This window comes from Populus euphratica, unplaced genomic scaffold (genome assembly GCF_000495115.2).
Source record: "Populus euphratica unplaced genomic scaffold, PopEup_1.0 scaffold250.1, whole genome shotgun sequence".
Taxonomy (NCBI): Eukaryota; Viridiplantae; Streptophyta; class Magnoliopsida; order Malpighiales; family Salicaceae; genus Populus; species Populus euphratica.
Window position 1 is genome coordinate 115,427 of NW_011500005.1, and position 23,227 is coordinate 138,653.

At 33.1% G+C, this 23,227-nt stretch overlaps 3 protein-coding genes across 4 annotated transcripts; 1 reads left to right on the forward strand and 2 right to left on the reverse strand.

The window, feature by feature from the left end:
• Positions 1 to 674: 674 nt before the first annotated feature.
• Positions 675 to 4,904, reverse strand: LOC105141083 (ETHYLENE INSENSITIVE 3-like 1 protein). 2 transcript variants are annotated; one of them, XM_011048180.1, is made up of 4 exons: positions 4,707 to 4,904; positions 3,727 to 3,827; positions 3,171 to 3,231; positions 675 to 3,072 (listed from the first exon to the last, which is right to left on the reverse strand). In XM_011048180.1, exon 4 carries the CDS (start codon positions 3,047 to 3,049, stop codon positions 1,073 to 1,075), a length of 1,977 nt encoding a protein of 658 aa, XP_011046482.1. In that variant the 5' UTR covers positions 3,050 to 3,072; positions 3,171 to 3,231; positions 3,727 to 3,827; positions 4,707 to 4,904; the 3' UTR covers positions 675 to 1,072. The 2 variants fall into 2 exon arrangements, with proteins under 2 accessions (XP_011046482.1, XP_011046481.1); XM_011048179.1 differs by lacking the exon at positions 3,727 to 3,827.
• A 9,799-nt stretch (positions 4,905 to 14,703) lies between these two features.
• On the forward strand, positions 14,704 to 16,639 carry LOC105141085 (putative pectinesterase/pectinesterase inhibitor 24). Its single transcript, XM_011048182.1, has 2 exons — positions 14,704 to 15,758; positions 15,878 to 16,639. The coding sequence occupies exons 1-2, from the start codon at positions 14,726 to 14,728 to the stop codon at positions 16,552 to 16,554; spliced, it is 1,710 nt and encodes a 569-aa protein (XP_011046484.1). The 5' UTR covers positions 14,704 to 14,725; the 3' UTR covers positions 16,555 to 16,639.
• A 74-nt stretch (positions 16,640 to 16,713) lies between these two features.
• On the reverse strand, positions 16,714 to 21,285 carry LOC105141084 (probable pectinesterase/pectinesterase inhibitor 25). The gene is made up of 3 exons (XM_011048181.1): positions 20,577 to 21,285; positions 17,652 to 18,009; positions 16,714 to 17,564 (listed from the first exon to the last, which is right to left on the reverse strand). Exons 1-3 carry the CDS (start codon positions 21,234 to 21,236, stop codon positions 16,873 to 16,875), a joined length of 1,710 nt encoding a protein of 569 aa, XP_011046483.1. The 5' UTR covers positions 21,237 to 21,285; the 3' UTR covers positions 16,714 to 16,872.
• Positions 21,286 to 23,227: the final 1,942 nt, after the last annotated feature.

Consider the following 23,227-nt stretch of genomic DNA (forward strand, 5'->3'; position numbering starts at 1 on the left):
CGCACGTCTAATATTCGTCGTACATGAATTTTACTCATTTCACGTCTCCACCAGCACACCCTAGCCTCAAACCCTGGAGGGGGAATGGGATTCGGGGATGAGAGAAAGCTTAGCTCCATGGTAAAGACTTTGAACCCAGCTCAATCATATCCTAGGACTGAATTCGAGTTAAAATCCATGTCAATTTTAAATGATGCCAAGCCAAACCTGTCAGATCATCACTGCTTAAAACTAAAAAGGAAGGCATGTGTTCAATGTGCAAAAGAATCTTTTCATCAAGATTTTTGACCCTAGACATAAAAGCATCCCAGTGCTTGGAACTCTTGAGATGCGACAAGAAGAGTCCATGATTGATGTAAGATACAGATGCCAGCTTTTGAGTGCTGCTAGACAGCTAGAGGACCACATCTTTCTTGTAACTTCAACTAAATCCAAGAACTGTTCCTGGACTCCACCACTACTTACTTTCTCTATGCCCTCTGTGCGAGGGTGTGTTGTGCACACAGGAAAGGAGGCAATTCTGTTCAAGTGCCTTTTGAAGAACTGGCCGGGTGCATTGAACAAGCTGAGAAAGTGGGGGCATTATAAGGCCCCTTCTAATTCAACTCAACACACAAAAATCAGAAAAAACAAGGAATAAATAGATCAAGCAAGGAATCCAGGGATTTTGCACCAACACAAAAGACAGCATAATGTATGAAAGCACCATATATTGATGTATGTGTACATATACTTAGCTACATAGCGATATGAACTTTTCAACAGCAGTACAGAATATGGGTTTGGTCCTTGCCAGTTCATTATTGGCTCTTCTTCAATACTGCACAGAAAGCAACCTAGAAATCCTAGACTTAGCAAGATAAAGAAGCAGAACAGAAACTCAAAAGTTCACAAATGTCTTGAACATCTACATATAAGAACATATTAAACTACTAAGACTCTCAAGGAAGAAGTTTCTGCACTATGAAGCAGAAACTGTGTTGATGATGGCCTTCTTCCCAGAATGTTAGCTGTATCCCCTTCTAGGATGGTGCAGAACCAGGGAGAGCAGCAAGGTATTTTGCATCTTTCGTTAGACATACCACATGCCAACATCCTGCTTTGGAATCAGATCCATGGAATAATCAACTGGTGGACTGGGGAACGGAGAGCCAAATCTGAAGTCAGTAATATTGTCACTGACATTGGTATCAAATGCAGAATCAAATGCCTTGCAGTGATCAAACTGATTTTCAGTTGATGAGAAAACAGCATTGTTCACTGGCATGCTGGTTGCTTCAGTGATGTTGTTTCCTGCCATAGCCCCTTGGCCATAGAAGCTATCATCCAGCTGAAATTGGAATTTCTGTTGTTGCTGTTGATTTTGACCACCGATAATATTAGCATTCCTAGGATCCAGCTGAAACTGAAATTTCTGTTGCTGCTGTGGATTTTGGTCCCCCATAAAATTCACATTCCTGGGGTTCAGCTGAAATTGAAATTTCTGCTCTTGCAGTTGCTGCTGATTTTGATCTCCAATAACATTGGCACTCCCAGGATTCATGTTCTTGTCTCGCTGAAGATTGGTATCATAGAAAGACATAAGATCAGAAATCGATTTTTTCCCATCTTCTGGAAGTCCAAGTCCTGAAACATTAAATGAAGGGGTCTGGTTTGGAGCTGCTGCCTTAGTTTGGGGAAATGGGAGAGAAAACACAGCTGGTTTGTCACTGTTAATTTGGAAATTAGACAATCCAAGTCCCTGAGAAGCGTTGGTGCGGTATAGGCAATTCATTTGGTGATTATTTCTTGCAGTGATGTCAAGAAACCCAAGTCCGGAATCGTTGTAGGGGCACTGAGGATGCTCGCACCTGTACACCTTTTGATCAACCAACATGTGTGGCTCGCCAGCTGGCTGCTTCCTTTTCTGAATGAAATCCATGCTTGTTTCAACAAGCTCTCCCTTAATTTGTGGAGCTGCTGGCGGCATCATAAATCTATCTCTTGGTCCAGCTGCTGTTGCCATGTTGAAAAGATTGACATCAAGACGTTTACAATCCTCTACTTCAACATTGGGTTCATCATCCACTCCTTCAACATCATAATCACTGGAATCACTGATGACACACGAACCACTTCCACCAGCAGACACAGGAGGGCAGCTATCTGGATATAATTTTCGGGACAGTGTTTCTTCCTGATTAATTATTGCCAGCCAAGTGGCACTCTCCTTGGCAGTCATCTTATCCTGCAAACATTTAGACTGGCGAACAAGCTTGCGTATCTTGGCAATATCAGGAGAAATGTGCTTAATCACAGCTGTCAGAACACTGACTTTCCAAGCCTTCTTCAGATCATGAGGCTTCTTGTATGGAGGAGGACCCTGATCCTTGGGCAAACCCAGTTGAGGCCACCATTCCTCGTTTGCAGTGGGCCACCATGGCGGGGCAACACCTTTCTCCAGTGGGAAACGCCTCTGGGGTGGATCACAGTGCTGCATCAGGGCTGACAGAAGCGATCCAAGAGTTGTATCCTGAAGTTCCTGCAAGGTGTGAGGTGTGGATGCTGCTGGACCACAATCTTCACTCTTTCCAGGGATTGAATGGTCTGCCTGATACTTGGAGATAGCAGCAGGGCCATTCCGATCAAACCTGACTTTTTCCTTCCACCATCCCCGGAGATTGTCAGATGCTCCACTCACCGGCTTTCCCTTCTCAGGAATGATCCCATACACAAAACCCTGAGCTTTGCAAACTTCCATCATTTTCAGCATATATTTCAGGATACCATCTTGTGCTCGTGACATCTTCTTCCTCCGTGCTTGCTCCTGAGACTGACGATGTTTTGCATGATCAACAACTTCCGTATTCTTACCCTGCTCTTTAAGTCGCCTAAGCAACATCCTGTCTCTCCACATCCTCCTCTCAAGCTCATCCACATCCATCTCTTCATCGCTGTAATCCTCCTCGATTGTTGCCCCTGGTTCGCGTTCTGGAACCGCATCCATTTCTCCAGGAGCCGAGAAAAAGTCCAGATTGTTGCAAAATCCCATTTCTTCAAAGATTCCCATTTCAGCACACACCACAGCCAAATCAGTTTACTGATAGGATAGAAGATTGAGCTCAGTTAAGATATGCTCCACCTCTCTTACAATATCAATCTCCACACACAACTATCGCTTAGAAGTTCACCTATTCTTATTCTTTGAAATTCAGTGCATGTGATGCACAAAAGGCCGCCACAGCTAAGCTCCTGCAACCCAAATAAATGCACTTAAATATTTAGTGAAAGTTTCCCCGAATCTCTTACAGTAGGTCATGTACAATGAATCATTAAACTCTAATTTAATGTAGAACAAAGAGAGCACGGAATACCATAAACGTCATATCTTAGACTAACACCTAATTATCAAACAAACAAAAACAGAGTAACTGCTTTAGAAGCTCAACAAAGTGGATCTCCACCGACATACAAATATAATCACAGGTCCATTAAGGCTCTCTTTAGCTGGACATTTGTAAAACAAACAAAAAAATAAATATGCAAACATAACATAAAGTAAGCTTTATCATTAATAGTATCAAAATCAGTTACGATTTGAAACAAATGAACTTGCTTCTCTCATGTCAGTGAGAAAAATTAATTCCAGGGATATTCAAATAAAAACTGCATAATTGTCTCAACCTGGTGGTAAATCAATATCACCAAGAAGCAGACAACATAAATTCAAATCCTAAACGAAAATACCACGGATCCCAGCCTCCACTCGGACACTTCAACAGGGTGTCCAGGCGGTGGGCTGTGCCTTCACATGACCGGCAATTAGTCTTAATTCCAGCTAAGCATGCCTGTATTACCATAAACAAACTAATAGTACTAAAATGAAATTAGATACAATATCTCAAAACCCCAGTTAACATGTCACAATATCAAGAAAACAATAAGTTTTTGAATAAAATGTTAGCAACCAGCAACTACAGAATAAACAGGAGGGTACCATCTTCACTAATGATCATCGTAACATAGGAGCAAAACTTTTAGAGGGCCAAAACTATAATGCATTTATAAACCTCAGATCTACCTGTAACTGGATGATGTTACATCAGTAACAACTAAGATCAAGGAGAAAATGATTCTCTACCAAAAAAAGGAGAGAGAGAGAGAGAGAGAGAGAGAGAGAGTTATTATTTTGTAGCTTATTGAACGAAAAATTCCAGCAAAAACTGCTTGTTATGTAAGCAGAGAAAAAGGTAAGAAAGAAAGAAACTCACTTTTTTTAATAATAACAACACTGTAAGTCTGCAACAAAGTCTGATGTAAGTTCTTTTAAGATAAATTTCAAGCCTTTTATAACACAGACAGGCACAATAAGTCTCCTAGAGCCATCTTTCCTTAAAAACTAAGTAGCGAAAGGACACAACGTACCATGAATTATCAGGGAACCAAAAGGGTTATCATCATGATTCATGAAAAGACACAAAAGAATCACCAGAACTTCCTTTTTGTGCGTGACATAAATGATGATTAATTAATAACAAGATATTGATTAACATCAACAATTAATAAAGCATTTACAAAATCCTAGGACAGTACATTTAATAAGCACAAAAGATCAAGCAACATAACAACACTTAATCATGAAAGACATGGTTTAATACAAATTTTAAGAAATGGGATCCAGTAGATTTATTGATAAATAAAGAAACGATGAAAGATTGAATCTTTACTGAGTTACTGAGTTATGGCTTTGTAAGAGCAGCTGCAACCATTGAAGAAATTAACAAAGTGTCTCCCTTTTTACCTTTCTGGGGTTCAGAAGAAGAAGAAGACGAAGCTCTCCTCTCCTCTCCTCTGCTCTCCTCTTCTGCTTACAGTTTAGACATAGAGAGGGGGGGTGGAGACTTTAAGGTGTGTTTTTTGTGTTAAACTTTTCTACAGATACTGTCCCATGAGAGTAATAGGAGAAAAATATAAAGAGGGAGAGAGAAAGGTGGCAATTTGTCTGAAAGAGGGACAGATATGGAAATAGTGGTTTTTTGGAGGGTATTTTGGGGTGGGTAAATTTATAGACAACCATGGTTAGGATGGGTTTTAACCGTGGTGATGGTTGGAATTTTGGATAATTTGGAGTTTGGAAAGAGTTTGCTATATGGGGAATTTCTTGTGTGAGGTTGTTCACACTCAAAGTATGGTGCTCTATGGCTATGTTGTGAGGTGGACCAATGGGTCCCGTGTAGATCAGAAAAAAAGGGTTTGGTGAGTGATGGGGACAAAAGAAGTTAGGCATTTTTGTTGAAAAAACTTCTTCTTCTTTTTTTTTTTAATCTCTTTTTGTGCTAAAAAATAATTGGGTGTCATTTGGAAATTTTGGAATTTCTAACAATATATTTTAGAATTGCCTTTTTTAGCTTATTAAATTGCATATTTAGATTCAATTCTACCTTTATATATATTTATATAGCACGTATTTATATTTTTTTAATAGTTTATAAAATAAAGTTAGTTTGAAGATATAATTTTTTGTTAAAGAAGGGTCGGGTAATGTATAAAATTTGTAAATAGTATCAAAACCCAAAGTCTTTCTTCTGAGGAAAATATTTCTTTATAAATGGTATAAAATATAGTTTTTGAAAATAATAGAAAATTTTTATTAAAATAAAAATGATGAAAGAACGTTCTGTTTTTTTTTTCCTTTGTGAGAGTCTTCTATTTGTAATTTAAGGGTGAGATTCTCTTTTTTTCTATTCCACATAAATCACAATTTTTTTTCTTAAAAGGGATAATATCAATTTTCTTAAATAGGGTTTAACAAAAGTTATTAAATTACTCAAAATTAATAGATTTAAATCTATATTTAAATAAAGTTTGAAAGTGGGATTCAACTACACGAACTGTATAGAGTTGACAAAATTTTGTGGGTGGGAATTAGCTGTATTCTTTAAAATTTCCTTTCTTGTCGAACTTAATATATTTCATATATAGATCGTACCTTGTTTTTACATTAAAAAAAAACATATATTAGCAATAACTCAATTTTTCATGGAATCTATCGATATATCATTAGCTTGAAAAAATATTTTTTTATTAAACAATCTAAACGTGTTTGACTTTATAAATAGTATCAAAATCTTTCTTCCGAAACATTTATCTTGAGTAAAAAATTATAAATAGTATAAAATCATTTGTAAAAAAAATAGAACTATTTTATAAGAAAATTGATGGAAAAAATAGTTATCTTTTCTATCTCAGCAAGAGTTTTTTTATTTTTTTTCAATAAAAAAATTAAATTAATAGTAAAATTATGATTTCTTCTATTCATATAAATCATAACTAATTATGTAGCTTGTGTTTTGTCATAAGTTAAATGTAATTTATTTGAGAAAAAAATAATATTAAGCCGATGCAAGTGTATTTTAAAAAGGTTATTAATCCATGTTAACTCATTAAACTCATGACAAGGTTCATTTGACAAAAAATAACAAATATGAAAAAAAAAACTCAATTCTTAACAAACTAAATATTAAATGATGAAATTAAAAAATTTAAAACTCAATTCTTAACAAACTAAATATCAAATGATGAAATTAAAAAATAAAATCTAACATGCAAGGGGATAAAAGAAATAACAATTATAATCTAAAAAACACATGAATCTATTCAGGTTAACCTGTCAAATCTACATGTCATATTGTGAAATCGTGATAACATGATAAAAAGAAAAATAAAGAAGACTATGAAACCTAGTTTTTCTAAAAAAAAAACAGTGTTGAATTATAAGATGGGGAAAACAAGACCAAAAGGGAAAATTGATGCCACCCTTGTTATCTTATAAAACCGGGCTATTTCATTAGAAGCACCAAATATAAAAAAAATTATAAAAATTAATTCTCGACAAATCAAATATTTAAAGATTAAATTAAAAAAAAACTAATAACACAAGAAGACTCCAAGGAAAAAAAGTAACCAAAAGAAAATTTTTTTTATCAAAGTTAATTCGTCAAATCCATGGCTCATACAATAAGATCAGAATAATCCTATACAAAGAAAAACAAAGAAAATCATAAAGCTTAATTTTTTAGAAAATCAATGTATAGTAATGAGATCGAAAAAAAAAATCTATAAAAAAAAATCCATATTAACTTATAAAACTTACGACTTAAATCATTTGACTAAAAGCATTGAATTTGAATGAAATTGAAAAAAAAAATTCAATCACATAAAAGAAATAAAAATATAAAATAGAAATCAAATAATCACATTTATTTTTTTAAAAAAAAACAATGCATAATTTTAGATTAAATAGATGAATTAAAAAGAAAAATTAATTTTACAAATGACTTAAAAAGAAGAAACCACACAAAACAAGGAGCAAACCTAAAAAATAATAAATAAGATATTTTAATTGAAGAATAAAATTAAAAATAATTGAAAGTTTATAAAAATAGATAAGAAAAAAAGTAAGACCAAAATTAAAAAAAACAAAAACAAAAATTAAAGATTGAATAATAAAATTAAAAAGTAAAGCAAAAACTTACAAAAACAAAAATAACAAATCAAAGAACGAGATACTCAAGTATCTGTAACAGACCACCGTAAAGTTTTAACCGTCAGACACGAGTTTTGAGGGGGGAGAGAGAAAAAAACAATTCCAACTAAAATTAATTTAGAAACACCACAAATAAAAGAAAGAGACGACGTGTAGAATCTAATAACTTGCTATAAAATAATTTTTCATCATTAAAGAACATTGTGCAAGCCATCAAAGCGTGGTGGAACAAACCCTTCTACGCGTGGCTACGTGTATATCACGCGCATACTAATTTTAAAATTTTAATAATTTTTAATTAATACAAAATTCCATTTTACTTCTCTAATAATCCGGATGTAACATAAAAGCCAACGTAAAGATCTGGAAATGCAGACCATTGCAACCCCCTTGTGAAGAATACACGAGTGGATGGATGAAACAGATGGTGTGAGTGACTACACTATAAGTTTTCTGGAACAATTAAAAAACGTACGGCAGTTTGCAGATTCGGGACGGCGCCCGAACGTGCATAAATGGAAGCCTTGCTTCGTGGAAAGAGGTCAATCTCATTTATTTAATATTTTAACTAATTAATTACATTTACTTATTTTCATATATATATATATATATATATATATATTTTGTTTACCAGATTCCATTTTACCATGTCTAGCCTTTTTTATCCGTTTCACTTTTCTAGTTTAATGAACGTAGCTATAAAACTTGTACGGGGTGAGTAAATAAAAATATAATAACATTTTATTTTAAAAATAAATTAAATTGAGTTTTGTAACGCCTTTTTGTTGCCTTCTGTGTAAATTAAATTGATTCCTCCACCTTCTAAATTTGCGTTTTGTTTTTGACCTTGTGGTTCTTTTCTGGTTTTGCCGATTTTCTTTTTTTCTAAAACCGCTGGAGATATTTTGTAAATTAATTTATTGTCTATTGATTTTTGCTCCATGCAATCACAAGAAAGTTTTTCTTGCCTGTGATGTGTAACTTCCCATTTTGCATTGAAAATATAGAAATATTTGAAAAATATAATTTTATATTATAAATTCAATAATTCTAGATTAACCCGTTTAATCTGAAAACATGGTTACATTTTATAATTCTAAATTTAATCTTGAGATACAAAAACTATTCAATGGATGCCTTGATTGTTTGGAAAGCAAAAACTATTCCATGGATGCCTTGATTCTTTGAAAAGGAAAAAAAGTAATTTCCGTTCCTTAATTACATGGAACATCTGTAAGAAGAACATGCATGATCAAGAAATGCAAAAATAAATCAAATTAAAGATCCAAGGAAATGGGGTGCAGATGCACGTTACTGCTGAATTAGGGATGCAATGGTTCACTGTATCTATGTTCCTCTAAGGTGGCCCTTTCCTGCTTTAATTTTCAGTTTTATTCCTTTAATATGTTCATCCAATGTAATAAAATGTATTTTAATTAATGTTTTTGCATGAATAATGCCGTGTCTAGTGGCTTTTCAAGCATGTATTCAAGACCAGTCGACAGTGTCTCCGGCATCTTGTAATTATACTATATTGCAATGTATCAAATCGGAGCTTAGGTTTGTGCACGGAGTTGAGTCTTGCTCTGTGGATGTAAGAGTGACAAGTAATGCAAAAGTTTGTGAGAGCATTTTTTATGATTTGCCGGATCCGTAATTAAATAAAATATTAGCACTCCATACTTCTCTTCCAATGGTGGCAATGCATTCATGGACAGTCAACCATGTTGACACAGATAAATAAATAATTTTTTTTTTAAATAATATCTGGCTATTGATTTGAGATAGGGATAATAAAATTAAAAAAATATATTTTTCGTGTATTTTACATCTTAAAAATATAAAAATTCAATTAAAAATCATTCTAAAAATAGATTTATGTTTTTATTAATTTCCCTAACCGAACACAATTAAGTTCCTATCATTTTTGTATTTTATTTTACGAGATAATAATCTTGCAATTTCTAAATATTTTTTTTTATTTAAAAAAAGAAAGAAAGGGAGAAGGGAAGGTGGTGGTGGTTATTACATTGAGTTTTGAGAAAGGTTGCCTGATGCAACTATGACACGTCGTGAATCATTATTTATGTATTTATTTCTTGATATTCGAATTATTTTTCCTATTCTTCTATTTTTTAAAATTTTCATTTTTTATATTAACTAGGATCTTCGCTTGAAAGACCGTGTAAGAAAATCAATACAAAATAACATTTAAAACCCCATTAATTTTAGATTATAATTTATTTTTTAATAGTTCATACATCAGGTTTTTTTTTTAAAAAAATCATATGTAAGTATACCATTAATCTCCAAGCTTATATATCTATCACGGTTGATATATTAATATACTTTTAAAATTTTATTTTTAATTTAAATTCATATTTAAAAGGGTAAAAAGACATGATTATAACTTAATACATTCAGATATTATAAAATATCATGTTCACATAACTTTAAGTCCAACTTGCTTCTAGATCTAATATTATTGGATTGAGCTATATACTGAATCTAAATATATATAAGTATGATAAAATATTAAACCTAATATTTTTTTATTCAACTATGCACCGAGATAAAAAATACACTTGAATTTGACAAACTAACAAACTTAACATCTTTAAATTTAATTATATATTAAACCCAGATAAATATAAATCTAGCATGCAATTAGGCTCATCACTTATGAGCTTTACATTGCGTCATGTCTGTGTGAATTTGAATTTGATGATTGAGTAATATGATAAGATATGTGGTATATATATATATATTTAAGTAATTTATTCATAATTTTTATTGTATAAATATTTATATTTTAATTTTAAAATTATTTATCATATAAATATAAGAATAAATATTTTTTTTTTAGAATTTAGAATTTGTTCTTTTATTTATTATATTTTTATTATAAAACATTGATTTCATTGCTGGAGAGTCATTAACCCCTATTACAATTAACTTTTTTTTCATAGGTATTAGTTCTTTTATCATTAATCTTCTACTTCTTAAGCTTTGATAAATAAAATATTGGCATAACTATACAATTATCAACCTTACCAACACTCCTAAACTTTTTTCTTTCTTGAGCATTTTAAATTCTGTAATATCATCAATTACAATTACTATTTCTCACTCGATTCAAATGAATTTAGACAGAAACCATACCCTGCATTCTTTTTTTATATATATAAAAATGATATGTTGCAGTCAAACCATGCATTATTCATCAAATATTTTAACAGGACAAGTAAAATTGCGAGCACTGGTGAGAGTGCCAAGCAAGCCATTAGAAAAAATGGCTTCGTGCCCCCCCTGCACATAATTCTTTTGTGGAATAGTCACGTTACTTCGTATAATGAAAATAAACCTTGAGACTTAAAACATGTATGAAGGTAAAAAATAATATAAATTATATTTTAAAATTTTATTTAATAAATTAAATTATTGAATTAAAATATGTTTTTAATATGTTATTGAAATATTAATAATTAAATAGTTAAAAGTTTGAATTTTATAATTTTTATTTATCTGAAAAAATTAAATATATATAAGTTTTAAGTTTAGAAGACTTTCACTTAAATAAAAATATGTTAAAAATTAGTATAAACTATATATCTTGAAATTTTATATAATAATTTAAACTATATATATATATATATATATATATAGAGAGAGAGAGAGAGAGAGAGAGAATTAAAAGCCTGAACAAGAAAAAATGATTCTAAAAATTCCACCAAGCAATTTTATTTCCAATAATCCATTACTCTAGCCTTGTTCAAACGACTAAGATTGCGATGTAGAAGTCTTCCTTTGTTTCTTTATTTTTATTCATTTTCTTAAAATTAGACATTGGTATAAATAGAGTTTATTTAACTTAAGTAATTACATTTAAGCAGATATATAAATAAAATCAAATATTTTGAATTTTCCCAGTAATTATTATGTTTTTGATTCTTTTTTTTTTTTAACTTGTAACTAATTTTACCATCCTACGTCCTTGGCTTGCAGTGTACAAAAATAGTAGATGGTAACATCACGATGGTATTTAATTCATTGCTAAAAACCTGTACTTTTTTGTGCTGTTTGATAAGATTTGGAGGAGCATGTTCGACACATGTAAAGATTAATATAATTTTAATTTTATCTTTATTTATTAATTTATTTTTTATTTTTAAATTAGACTTTTTACATTGAAAATTTTATATCGTGAACCTAAATTAATAACTTATAATCCATGCCTTAGAATTATAGTTTTCAGTTTAGAAAATAACCAAGTGTTTATTTGGTATTTTGATGTTAGATAATTTTTTTTAAATATTTTTTATTTAAAAATATATTAATTTTTTTAGATTTTTTTATTTTGATATCATCACATTAAAATTATAAAAAAAACAAGAAAAATATCAATTTAATATTTAAATAAAAATAAAAATAGAAGTTCCTGTATCTCCATGTAACTTCTAATTATTGCACGGGCAAAGCTCCGACGCCGATTACTGTGAAAATCATTTAAAACGTACCCTTTTTTTTTTTTTGTTTTTTGCAAACTTTTATCTAACAAAAATAGAAATTTGCCATCAACGTCATCTGAGTGCCCCCTTGTTTCTTTTATGTGTTAATTTCCTCAACAGTAAAAAGCAAAAAACAATTCTTAAGAAAAGCAAGGACCAGTAGCAGCCGCCACACAGGTGGAGAAACCAGCTGCCTCCATGTAAAAAACCCCACCTAAACATCCCTCTCAGAACTTGACACGTATCACTCAAGTAGGTCTCACCTTGTCTTAAAAATGGTGGAGGACATGTCACCTCCTCGAATAAAAATGATTCAATCTAGTGGCAGCCGACCCTTTCAACCTTTCCCTGTCCCCTCGCAAGTTGTGGACTCTCTCTCTCTCTCTCTCTCCTTATTATCCTCTGCAATCTCTGCTAAATAAAGGACGTGATGGTATTTTGGCACTGGTTGGATTTGGGGATTGGAACTCGATTTTCAAGCAAAGTTCATGATAGTGATGGGACTTTTGTGGGTCTTTTTAGTTCTTATACTTCCATGTGAATAATGTAATATATTCACCCGTAGAAAGGGAACAAGATGGGAAGGGTGAAAGGGCATGCGACTAAAGGATTTGGAATGAATCGGAGATATATAGAAAATTACAAGTTGTTTCACGGTGGTGGTTTTTCTTAAAGTGTGTGTGTGTCTATATATATATATATATATATATATATATATATATGAAGATAATGTATTTTTAAAAAAATTATTTTTAACAATAATACATTTTAAAAAATAAAAAATTAAATTCTCATAAAACATCATTTAAAACACAATTTTAAATGTAGTCATTCTTTCATTATTGGAAACATTATGGAATTAAGCGGAAAAGATTCTCAAAAATAAAATTAAACATCTCTAGTTTAGAAAAAGAATTGTTTTTATCAACGATAAAATCTAAAATTAATAAGTTTTAAGTAATTTCTTTCATATCTTCCGAAACGTAGTGTAAATATCTGTGGTCGATATGCTTCCATGACAATCAAGCAGCAACTTGCACATTACTATATCATGGTGGCCAATGACTATCACCATCATGCACCATGCTATAATTAATTTTTAAAATTTTTATTTTAAAATTCATTTTATAGTTAAAAATAAATAAAAATAAATTCCACAGTCTCTTAAAATTGCCATCATGCACCACGCTCTAATTAATTTTCAAAATTTTTAATTTAATATTCATTTTATAATTAAAAATAAATTCCACAGTCTCTTAAAATTGAAGAGGAACGTTTATTAATTCTTTTTCATTTCAAGAAAATTAAGTGACTTATAATTAGTTTTTTTTTTTGATAATTTTAGATTATATTGCGATAACACATAGTGTGATAATATTAAATAATAACCTGATTTTTATATTTAATTTTTTTAAAAAAATATTTTGATTTTTTCTGAATTTTTTTATATTATTTGATGTATTAATATTAAAAATAAAAATTACAGCGCAACATTCATGCCACAAGAGCACGATTAATTCAGGGTTTCTAGAAATGACACCTTATACTAAAAGTCCCTTATCCTTTCTTGGTGTGGCAGCGCCATACATACAGGCAAGAGTCGCCTTCGTACTGTTTGATAAGAGTTGACTTTTAACCTTTTCTTCTTATTATTATTATTATAATGTTGTAACGGGTAGTTGATCGTTCGCTAGCGCCATAATACAAATATTTTCCACAGCAATACAGGAAAAATAAATAAATAAATAAATAAAAATGGGGGTAAACCCTCTGAAAATTATTTCATATGTGCTGGGATGGGAAGCCACAAACTGCGTGATAGGACTTGGCTTTTATTTTTTAAGAGAATTTATGGGTGTAATATAATGATAGTTTTTTGTCTCCCCTTAATATAATGGTAGCTATGCGTTTAAATTGGGAGAATATTTTTTTTTTTTTATTCAATCTAGTTGTAGTCTAATGAATTAATTACTCGCTTCATTCAATCTAATTGTAGTCTAATGAATTAATTACTCGCTTCAGATTTAATTTCAAATATTATATTGAGTGGGAAAATTTTTAATTTACCAACAAACCGGTTAAAATCTAATATTTTTTTTCAAAACAATATAATTATAATTTTTTAAAAAAAAAATTATAAAACAATACTGTTTTTTAATTGATCAGGTTAACTTATTTAATGGTTTTAGCCTAAAACAACTTACTCTATCTATGATCAGCCAACATCTAGCCTTTATTATTATTATTATTATTATTTTTTAAAGGGTCATGGAATTCATTTTGCTCATCGGATTATGCCTGGATTTTGGTTTGAAAAGTTGAACTTTCAAATGGGTCATGGAATTCATTTTGGATTATTATTTAAAATTATTATTATTTTTTTCAAAAAAGGAGACCATGGTTCTATGATGTTTGAGCAATAGCTCCAAGGAGAAAATGAACTGCTGTCATCGCATTATACAGGCTACTAGTATATGGCAACAACTACACCAGAAAGCATTACGAGCACAGCTTGCCATGCTTCGACATGGGAAGCACTCCAACATTTTCAAATTTGCAAAAATTCTTTGCCTTCCCCTTGTGCTTGCACGTACAGAGATGCTACCTCCTTTCGGTAACATATAAAAGCCTCTCCCACCCACCATTCCTTGCATCATAAACAACACAGCAGCAACAACAAAGAGTGCTCAGCATGTCTTCTCTCAAAGCCTATGGCAAACTTGACGAGGCCGACCAAGCACGGCTCGAGGCTCGTCGAAGAACCCGCAAAAGAATCACCATCATAAGCCTTTCTTCAATACTTCTTGTTGCCATTGTTGTTGCTGCTGTGGTGGGGACTCATGCTTCTAGTGGAAACTCGAAGAAGGATGGAGCTGATAAGTCACTTTCTACATCAGTGAAAGCTGTTTGTGATGTCACTTTGTACAAGGATTCTTGTTACAATAGCCTTGCTCCTGTGGCTAAACCAGACCAGCTTCAACCTGAGGAGCTTTTCAAATTGGCAATCCAAGTGGCCAAGAATGAATTATCAAAAGCTTCTCAGCATTTCTCCAAGGATGGAGGGGTGCTTTACAATGGTGTCAAGGACAATATGACAATTACAGCCTTGGAAAATTGCCAAGAACTCTTGAGTTTGGCATTGGACCATCTTGATAACTCAATGGAAGCGGGTCATGGTGTCAATGTAATTGATATTGCGGATGATCTAAGAAGTTGGCTAAGCACTTCAGGTACTTGCTATCAAACATGCATTGATGGCCTTTCGGAGACGAAATTAGAGGCCACTGCTCATGATTATCTCAAGAGTTCAAGTGAATTGACTAGCAATAGCTTGGCAATTATCACTTGGATTTCCAAGGTTGCAGGCTCAGTGAACATCCATAGGCGCTTAATGAATTACGAAGACCAAGAGATGCCAAACTGGCTGCATCCAGAAGATCGTAAACTACTTCAAAGTTCAGATTTGAAGAAGAAGGCTGATGCTGTTGTGGCTAAAGATGGGTCTGGAAAGTACAAAAGAATCAGCGATGCCCTCAAAAATGTTCCTGAAAAAAGCAAGAAGAGGTATGTGATCTATGTGAAGAAAGGAATTTATTTCGAAAATGTTCGTGTAGAGAAGAAGCAATGGAATGTCATGATGATTGGTGATGGAATGAAGGCAACAATTGTATCAGCAAGCCTGAACGTTGTCGATGGAACTCCTACATTCTCAACTGCAACATTTGGTAAGTTCAGGGCTAATACTCCAATATGGTTACATGCTAACCAAAGTTTAGCTACGGGGATAGAGGTTAGAAACTTAGAATTATCTAAATGGCTGATGCTCATTTTCCTTTTTCTGCAGCTGTGTTTGGGAGGGGATTCATTGCTAGAGATATGGGGTTCCGTAACACAGCTGGTGCAATCAAGCATCAGGCAGTTGCCTTGATGTCAAATGCTGATATGTCGGCCTTTTACAGATGCAGCATGGATGCTTTTCAGGACACTCTCTACGCGCATGCCAATCGGCAATTCTACCGCGAATGCAACATATATGGAACAGTTGATTTCATCTTTGGAAATTCAGCTGTTGTCATCCAAAGCAGCAACATACTACCCAGGAAACCTATGAAAGGCCAACAGAACACCATCACTGCACAAGGCAAGATTGACCCTAATCAAAATACTGGAATTTCAATTCACAACTGTACCATTTGGCCTTATGGCGACTTGAGCTCTGTCAAAACTTTCCTTGGCCGTCCTTGGAAGAATTACTCAACAACTGTATTCATGCGTTCTATGATGGGGAGCTTGATCGACCCTGCTGGATGGTTGCCATGGACAGGAAATACAGCACCTCCTACCATTTTCTATTCTGAATTTGAGAATTTCGGGCCTGGTGCTTCAAAGAAGAACAGAGTTAAATGGAAGGGCTTGAAAACCATCACCAATAAACAAGCTAGTAAATTTACAGTGAAGGCATTCATACAGGGAGAATGGTGGCTCAAAGGAACTGGTATTAGCTACAAACCTGGTATCTGACTGTGATACATTTTGCAGAGAACGCTTCCTTTTTTGTGTTCCTTTCATGTTTTTGTTTCCTTTATGTTGTTTTCCTACACCAATTTATTTTATCCTTTTCACACTACACGTTGATTCATTGAAACTTGAGTTTGGAACAATTCTAGAGTCTCAAGCGATGAAATTTCTTGGCAAGATAAGTTGCTGCTAAATACGTTGTATTTTATTAATTTGATCATAAAATCCTCACAATCTGTCTTATCGCTGAATTACAAGAAATCCAGGAGGTGTCAACTAAGAATTAATAAAATTGTGAAGCAACAAGGCCCCTATTTATAATCAATCTAGTCCTCCAGAGAAGGGTACGTCAGTGTAAGGCAACCAAGTATCCCCCATTGTGAAATTGTAGACGGTAAAATTCACAGCTTGTGTGGTATTCATCAGATTAAAACCAGGCCATTGCACTCTCCTGCTAGTGTTTGCACCAGGCCCATAATTCTGAAACTCACCATAGTAAATGGTGTCTAATCCAACAGTTCCGTTCCATTCTAGCCATCCGACCGGCTGAATCAGTTCTCCGATGTACGATTGCATGATTACAGTTCTAGAGTACTCCTTCCAAGGTCGCCCCAGAAAGTTCAAAGTCGAGTTCCTGTCCATAGCCAAATCAGGTGCAGCTTCAATCGTGCAATTGTGAATGGAGATGCCAGTATTTTGGTTTGGATCAGTACGACCTTGCGCAGTGAAGGCATTCTTCTGGTTAAGCATTGGCTTGCGAGCATATAAATTGCAGTTCTGAAAGACAGCAGCAGCATTTCCGAAAATGAAATCCACAGTTCCGTATACATCACATTCCCTGTAGAATTGCCTCAAGGAATGCACATAAAGAGTATCCTGATAGCCTTCAAAGCTGCACCGGTAAAAAGTGGAGAGATCAGCATTGTTCCTCAGAGCTACTGCTTGGTGCTTCTCAGGACCTGCCGTGTTCCTGAACGTAATGTCTACTCCAACAAATCGCTCCCCAGAAACAGCTGCAGCATAAAATCGAGACTCGTCAGGATTTTAAACATCAGTAAAAACTCACCCCTTAGTTATAAACTCAGTGGTTATTGGCTTACCGAAAGTCGAAGAATTAAAGGTTGTCCAGCCATCAATGACACTATGGTTTCCCGTTATGACGGTCCGATTAATTCCTTCTCCAATCAGCACTATATTCTTCTTATTTTTAGGAACAACAACATACTCCTCATAAGTCCCTTCTCTAACAAATATTACGAAGTAGCCGTCTTCAGGTTTTGAGTTATTTGGAGCAAAGGCAATGGCATCTCCAATGGTTGTGAAGTTGTCAGTACCATAAGGGCTAACAATCACCGTATCATGTACAAGAATCCCATCGCCCCCCGCATCATCAGAAAGGATGCGTTCTCCCCTGTGGCAATTGCGAGATTCATGGCAGGACGATGTTTTCCTTAAAGCCTGCAAATCATGGATTAAGATTTCTTCATCCAACTTTTTAGTTATAAACTATTGATTGTAATTTATAAACGGGCCTGCCATGCTATAATAACAGTTCAAAGAGCTTTGACATTGAGAAAACTCAAGCACACAAAGATTTATTAGTTACAGACACAAACATGTGACATCCTCTGGCATGGCGTGCTTGTGCTCTGAAATGATTGACCAAACATGTGAAGTAAACCATTTTCTCCTGCCATCATACATGGCACACCGACACTACAATTTTATTTTTTTGGTTTACACGTTATTAATTGTACCTAATTTATTATTGTTAAAGATAACAATAATATCATAATTATTAAATTCAACGCGGATCAAGGATCGCCAAGCCTGCCGATCCAGGTCGAATTTCATTTCAAACAGTTCCGAACATTGTTCGCAAAACTTGAGTGAGATGACAGGGTTACGAATTCAATCGAATCAAGTCTAGGATTTTCAATTTTTTTTTTTAATCTCAAACAATCATGTGCGCTCAAGTTCAGCACTGAGAAGCAATGGATTTAGCCCTGAAACTGCTCATCTGACAATGGATAAGACATGCATGACAGTATATCCTCTAGCATTAGATCCCGTCTGCAATATTAATTGCAAATTTTTGTCACATCGTTTGTAATTTATTTCTAGCAGGCAGCATCGGATGCCCTCTAGCACCACTTGTGATCTAAAGAAGTTGCAATAAAAAAAAAAAAAAGTTGCAATAACCAGTAGCTGAAAAGGTTTAAAGAAATCAGGAATGCTCGACAATGTGTCTAAGTACGTGACATGAGAATTTATAGTTTTTTACTTTTGGAGGAGGATTCGAGAGGCCCCAGAGAATATCAACAATTTCAATCGTATTCAATCACTTCAACTGCGAGCTTGGTAGATTAATTGCCGAACTTCAAATAGTCAAGTCAACATTATACCTACGCATCCCATACCAAGTGGACTCAATTTTGATTTTAACAGAGCAACTTGTGCTAACACAGACAGCTGGAACAGTCAGCATTGCATGGCCAATTTGCTGTGTGTGACGTTAGTCGTAAAGTGATTACTGGCTCTAGTTTTCAGATTCGGTACAGTATTATATATATATATATATTATATGATCGAGCATGGTTAAGTCAATAGAATTATTAAAAATCTGGCTGGAATAATATTTTAAGGAGAACCCCGAGCTATGGATTCTAAATTTATTGATTCAGTACTGTAGTCAGGAAAGTGTGCTGGCCATTTTCCTAGTTTAGACAGACTTATCTCACCAGATCCACCTAGCCCCACATGAGGATGGGCTGACCTGTTCTTTCACTCGGTTCTGTCAAGTCACTCGAGCAAGCAATGTCTGTTCAGATCTTTTTACTCTATTTAACTATTAATATAAAAAAGAGAGCAAAATCAAAGCAATTTTGTTTAGATTAACATGAGTATTTTGGACAGCTTGTGTGCACCACGACTAATTCTACGGGTCCTGAAGTTAATGATCATGTAAGTCTCCAGTGGCCATCATATGAGCAACCAAGGACTCGAACCTGAGACCACAGAGAGAGCAAACCCCTTGATCCCAAGTCTTTACCACCTGACCACCACCTAGATAGTTAAAATCAAAGCACTTTTGGTAATACACGAGATTTTGTTTAGATTAACATGAGTATTTTGGACAGCTTGTGTGCACCACGACTAATTCTACGGGTCCTGAAGTTAATGATCATGTAAGTCTCCAGTGGCCATCATATGAGCAACCAAGGACTCGAACCTGAGACCACAGAGAGAGCAAACCCCTTGATCCCAAGTCTTTACCACCTGACCACCACCTAGATAGTTAAAATCAAAGCACTTTTGGTAATACACGAGGAGGACCTATGATTTTACTCTCTTTTTTATTTTACTGTTTTTTATATTAATACAAATATCCAGATAAAATTACATATATCTCAACTAATCTTATAAATTATAAAATTAATAATATAAAATTTTAGTTACTCTAAAATTTATAAAATTAATAATTTTTAAAAATAAATTTAAAATATAACTAGTTGAGATATAATTTTTTATAATTAAATAAGTTAAGGATTTGTTTGTTTTTTTATTATAAAAAAATTGACTTTTCTTTTAGTATTTTTTTATAATATACACGTTAACATTAAAAACTAAAAATTATACAAAAAAAATATTTTCTAAAAATTACTTTTAAAAATCACCACGCACTTGCTCTTCAGGGCCACCTAAAACCATAGAGTAGACGTGGACTGTTTCTTGGTCGAGGTGCACATGCGTTGAATCTTCACCTAGGTAAAGGCATTAGTATTTATAGCCCAGTCTAGAAAGGTGTGAGGCTCCATGGCCGAAGCCAAGTCTTCTTTATTCCTTTTTTATAATAGCCTAGGCTAAGCTTAGCTCTAATGAGATTTCATAGACTTGAACCTAACCCCTGTAGGCCAATACCCTTGTTTGCAAGTACTCACATAGATCTACCATAAACAATTGCTAATTAACACGAGGAAGCATTGAACTTTAGAGGAAAAAACAAAAATTGAAATCCATGGTACCTTGACAAGAGTCTCAAGCGGTTCACGAATCCCCCTTGTCAGGGTTCCTTGAGGAGACCCTTTTCTCCTCTTGTTCTTCTTCAAATTCTTCTCCAACGAATGTGCGACCAGAGCTAGAGACACACTGTACAATTGAGTAACATTGGAGAGAGGCGCGGACAGAGCACCGGCAATGCTACTCTTGGACTGAACCAGCCCATCATAGCAAGTTTGTTGATTGGTCACTACCCCACTGAGCAGACTCGTGACTCTCTCAACCAACACATCACTCATTGACTTGGCTGCTACCAACTCGTTAGATATGGTCACAAAGAAGTCCACATTGAGTTCCATGAGCTCATGGCAATCCTGCAATGCACCAAACTCTTCACGGGTCATTTTGGAGAGTTGTTTTTTGTGTGTTAAGTGATAGTCGATGACTTTAGACAATCTTTTTGCTTGTTTAAGGCATTGTTTGACTGAAAACTTGCTGTACTCGTAAGGGTTGGAAGATGATGAAGGAAAGGTTGTTAAGATTGAACGACAAAGCTTAGGATAAAGGGTGGATTTGCATGCATTGGAAGGTGAATATGGCGGTGGAGGAGATTGAGAGGAGATTAACGAAGGTGAAAGGATCGAAAGAAAGGCAAAGAAGAGAATCAAGAATGGTGGGCGTTGCATTTTTTTCTTTTTATTTTGTATGGTTTCTTATATAACGTGTGTGTTTGCATATGAGGATTGTGGGGCTTTATATAGAGAAGGAAAGCGCGTAATAATTATTGGAGGTATGGGAAGGGAGGTGTCGGCCTGTGAAGTTAGTCAAAGAAATGTGTTCTCTCTGGGTTATCAGGGAGGTGGAACCTTTTGGAGTAAGGGTTTGCTACTTACAAGGATAGGCACTGTAAACTCTATTAAAATCTTAATTAAAAAAAATATAATTTCTAATTTTTTTTAAAAAAATTATTTTCTTCATAAAACAATCAAGTAAACTATAACCCATATTAAAATCTCATAATATTTGTAGTTATATATAGATGTTGTTCATTGTTATATGTGCTGGATTACCAATGAAATGTTGGTTAATGGTTAAGATGCTATTTTACAAATAAGAATACAAGTTATATTCTTAAAAAGCATTTTTACTAAAACAATATTCACAAATCCTGAACTAGGCTAATTTTATTTTTTAAAAGGATACGAGGGTATTCAGATAAAAAAATATATAAAATAAAATAAAAATTTTATTTTTAATATATAAGATATCTGAATGGCAGTAAAATGTAAATATATATTAAGTTTGAATTTATTTTCTTGTTGAGATTTTTAAGCCCGTAAGGGTTTGGAACTTACAAGGATAGGCACTGTAAACTCTCTTAAAATCTTAATTAAAAAAATATAATTTCTAGTTTTTTTTTTAAATTTGTTTTTTCATTACATAATCACGTAAACTATAACCCATATTAAAATCTCATAGTATTTATAGTTATATATAGATGTTGTTCATTGTTATATATATGCTAAATTACCAATGAAATATTGATTTAATAGTTAAAATGCTATTTTATAGATAAAAATACAAGTTATATTCTTAAAAAGTATTTTTATTAAAAGAATAGTCATAAACCTGAACAAGACTAGTTTTATTTAAAAAAAAAATATAAGGATATTTAAATTAAAAAATATAAAATAAGATAAAATTTTTATTTTTAATATATAAAATATCTGAATGACAATAAAATATCCATAGCTTATCCTTATATAAATGAGATATTTCTTCAATCTATTTTTAATCTAATTAATTTTATACTTAAATATATATTAAGTTTTAATTTATTTTCTTGTTGAGATTTTTAAGCCAACTCATCGAAATTAATCACGCGATATACGAGTTAAAAGCACCAAATTAAAAATTAACATATATTCTAACATAAACTTGATTTGAAACTTTCATTGGAATGATGGACTAAAAACTCTTTATTTTGAAAAAATGACCTAAAAACTTAATGCATATTTAAAGAAAAATAACACATCGGGAAAATACTCCTATCCAATTAAGGACGCGATTAATGAACCATTAACCGAATTTCTTTTTAATTGTTCTATTTTCATATATATATATATATCTATATATATATATATATATGTCTGAATTATACGCATCCTCGTCCCGTGTCCACACTAGGCATACTTATCTGGGCAAGGTGTTATTTAGTAATTGAAATCTAGATTTTTTAAAAGGCATGCAATCATGCAAGTCAGTCCACGATAAATAATTGGACTCACAATTCATATAGCTTGGAATACTCTTATTACAATAAATGAATGACTGAATCTTTGCATGATAAGAAATTATCACATGGACTTAGCCTTGGACTAAATTAATCAATAATTAAACACAAAAACTTATCTTATGAAAGTAATGCATATGATACTTCTTAGTTGAAATTATATTTAAGTATTATTTTCTTACGATTTTTTATTTTTGATATTCTCAAATTAAAATTATACAAAAATAAAAATGACGTTTTTTAAATAAAAAAATAACTTTTTGTTTACCAAATAAATATCATAGTACTGATCTGTGGGCTTTTCCCTGACTCTACAGAGAGTGAAATGGAGAGTGATGGCTTCAGTGAATCAGGTAATTGTAATGCCATCTTTCATACGTAGAG

Excerpts from the sequence above, each read along its gene's own strand:
- LOC105141085 (XM_011048182.1), top strand. The coding sequence starts at position 14,726 with ATGTCTTCTCTCAAAGCCTATGGCAAACTTGACGAGGCCGACCAAGCA. Across the intron at positions 15,759-15,877 it reads ATTCTCAACTGCAACATTTG|CTGTGTTTGGGAGGGGATTC; the intron begins GTAAGTTCAGGG and ends CTTTTTCTGCAG.
- LOC105141083 (XM_011048179.1), bottom strand. The coding sequence starts at position 3,049 with ATGGGAATCTTTGAAGAAATGGGATTTTGCAACAATCTGGACTTTTTC.
- LOC105141084 (XM_011048181.1), bottom strand. The coding sequence starts at position 21,236 with ATGCAACGCCCACCATTCTTGATTCTCTTCTTTGCCTTTCTTTCGATC. Across the intron at positions 18,010-20,576 it reads CGCTTGAGACTCTTGTCAAG|GCTTTAAGGAAAACATCGTC; the intron begins GTACCATGGATT and ends CATGATTTGCAG. Across the intron at positions 17,565-17,651 it reads CTTTAATTCTTCGACTTTCG|CTGTTTCTGGGGAGCGATTT; the intron begins GTAAGCCAATAA and ends TTTATGCTGCAG.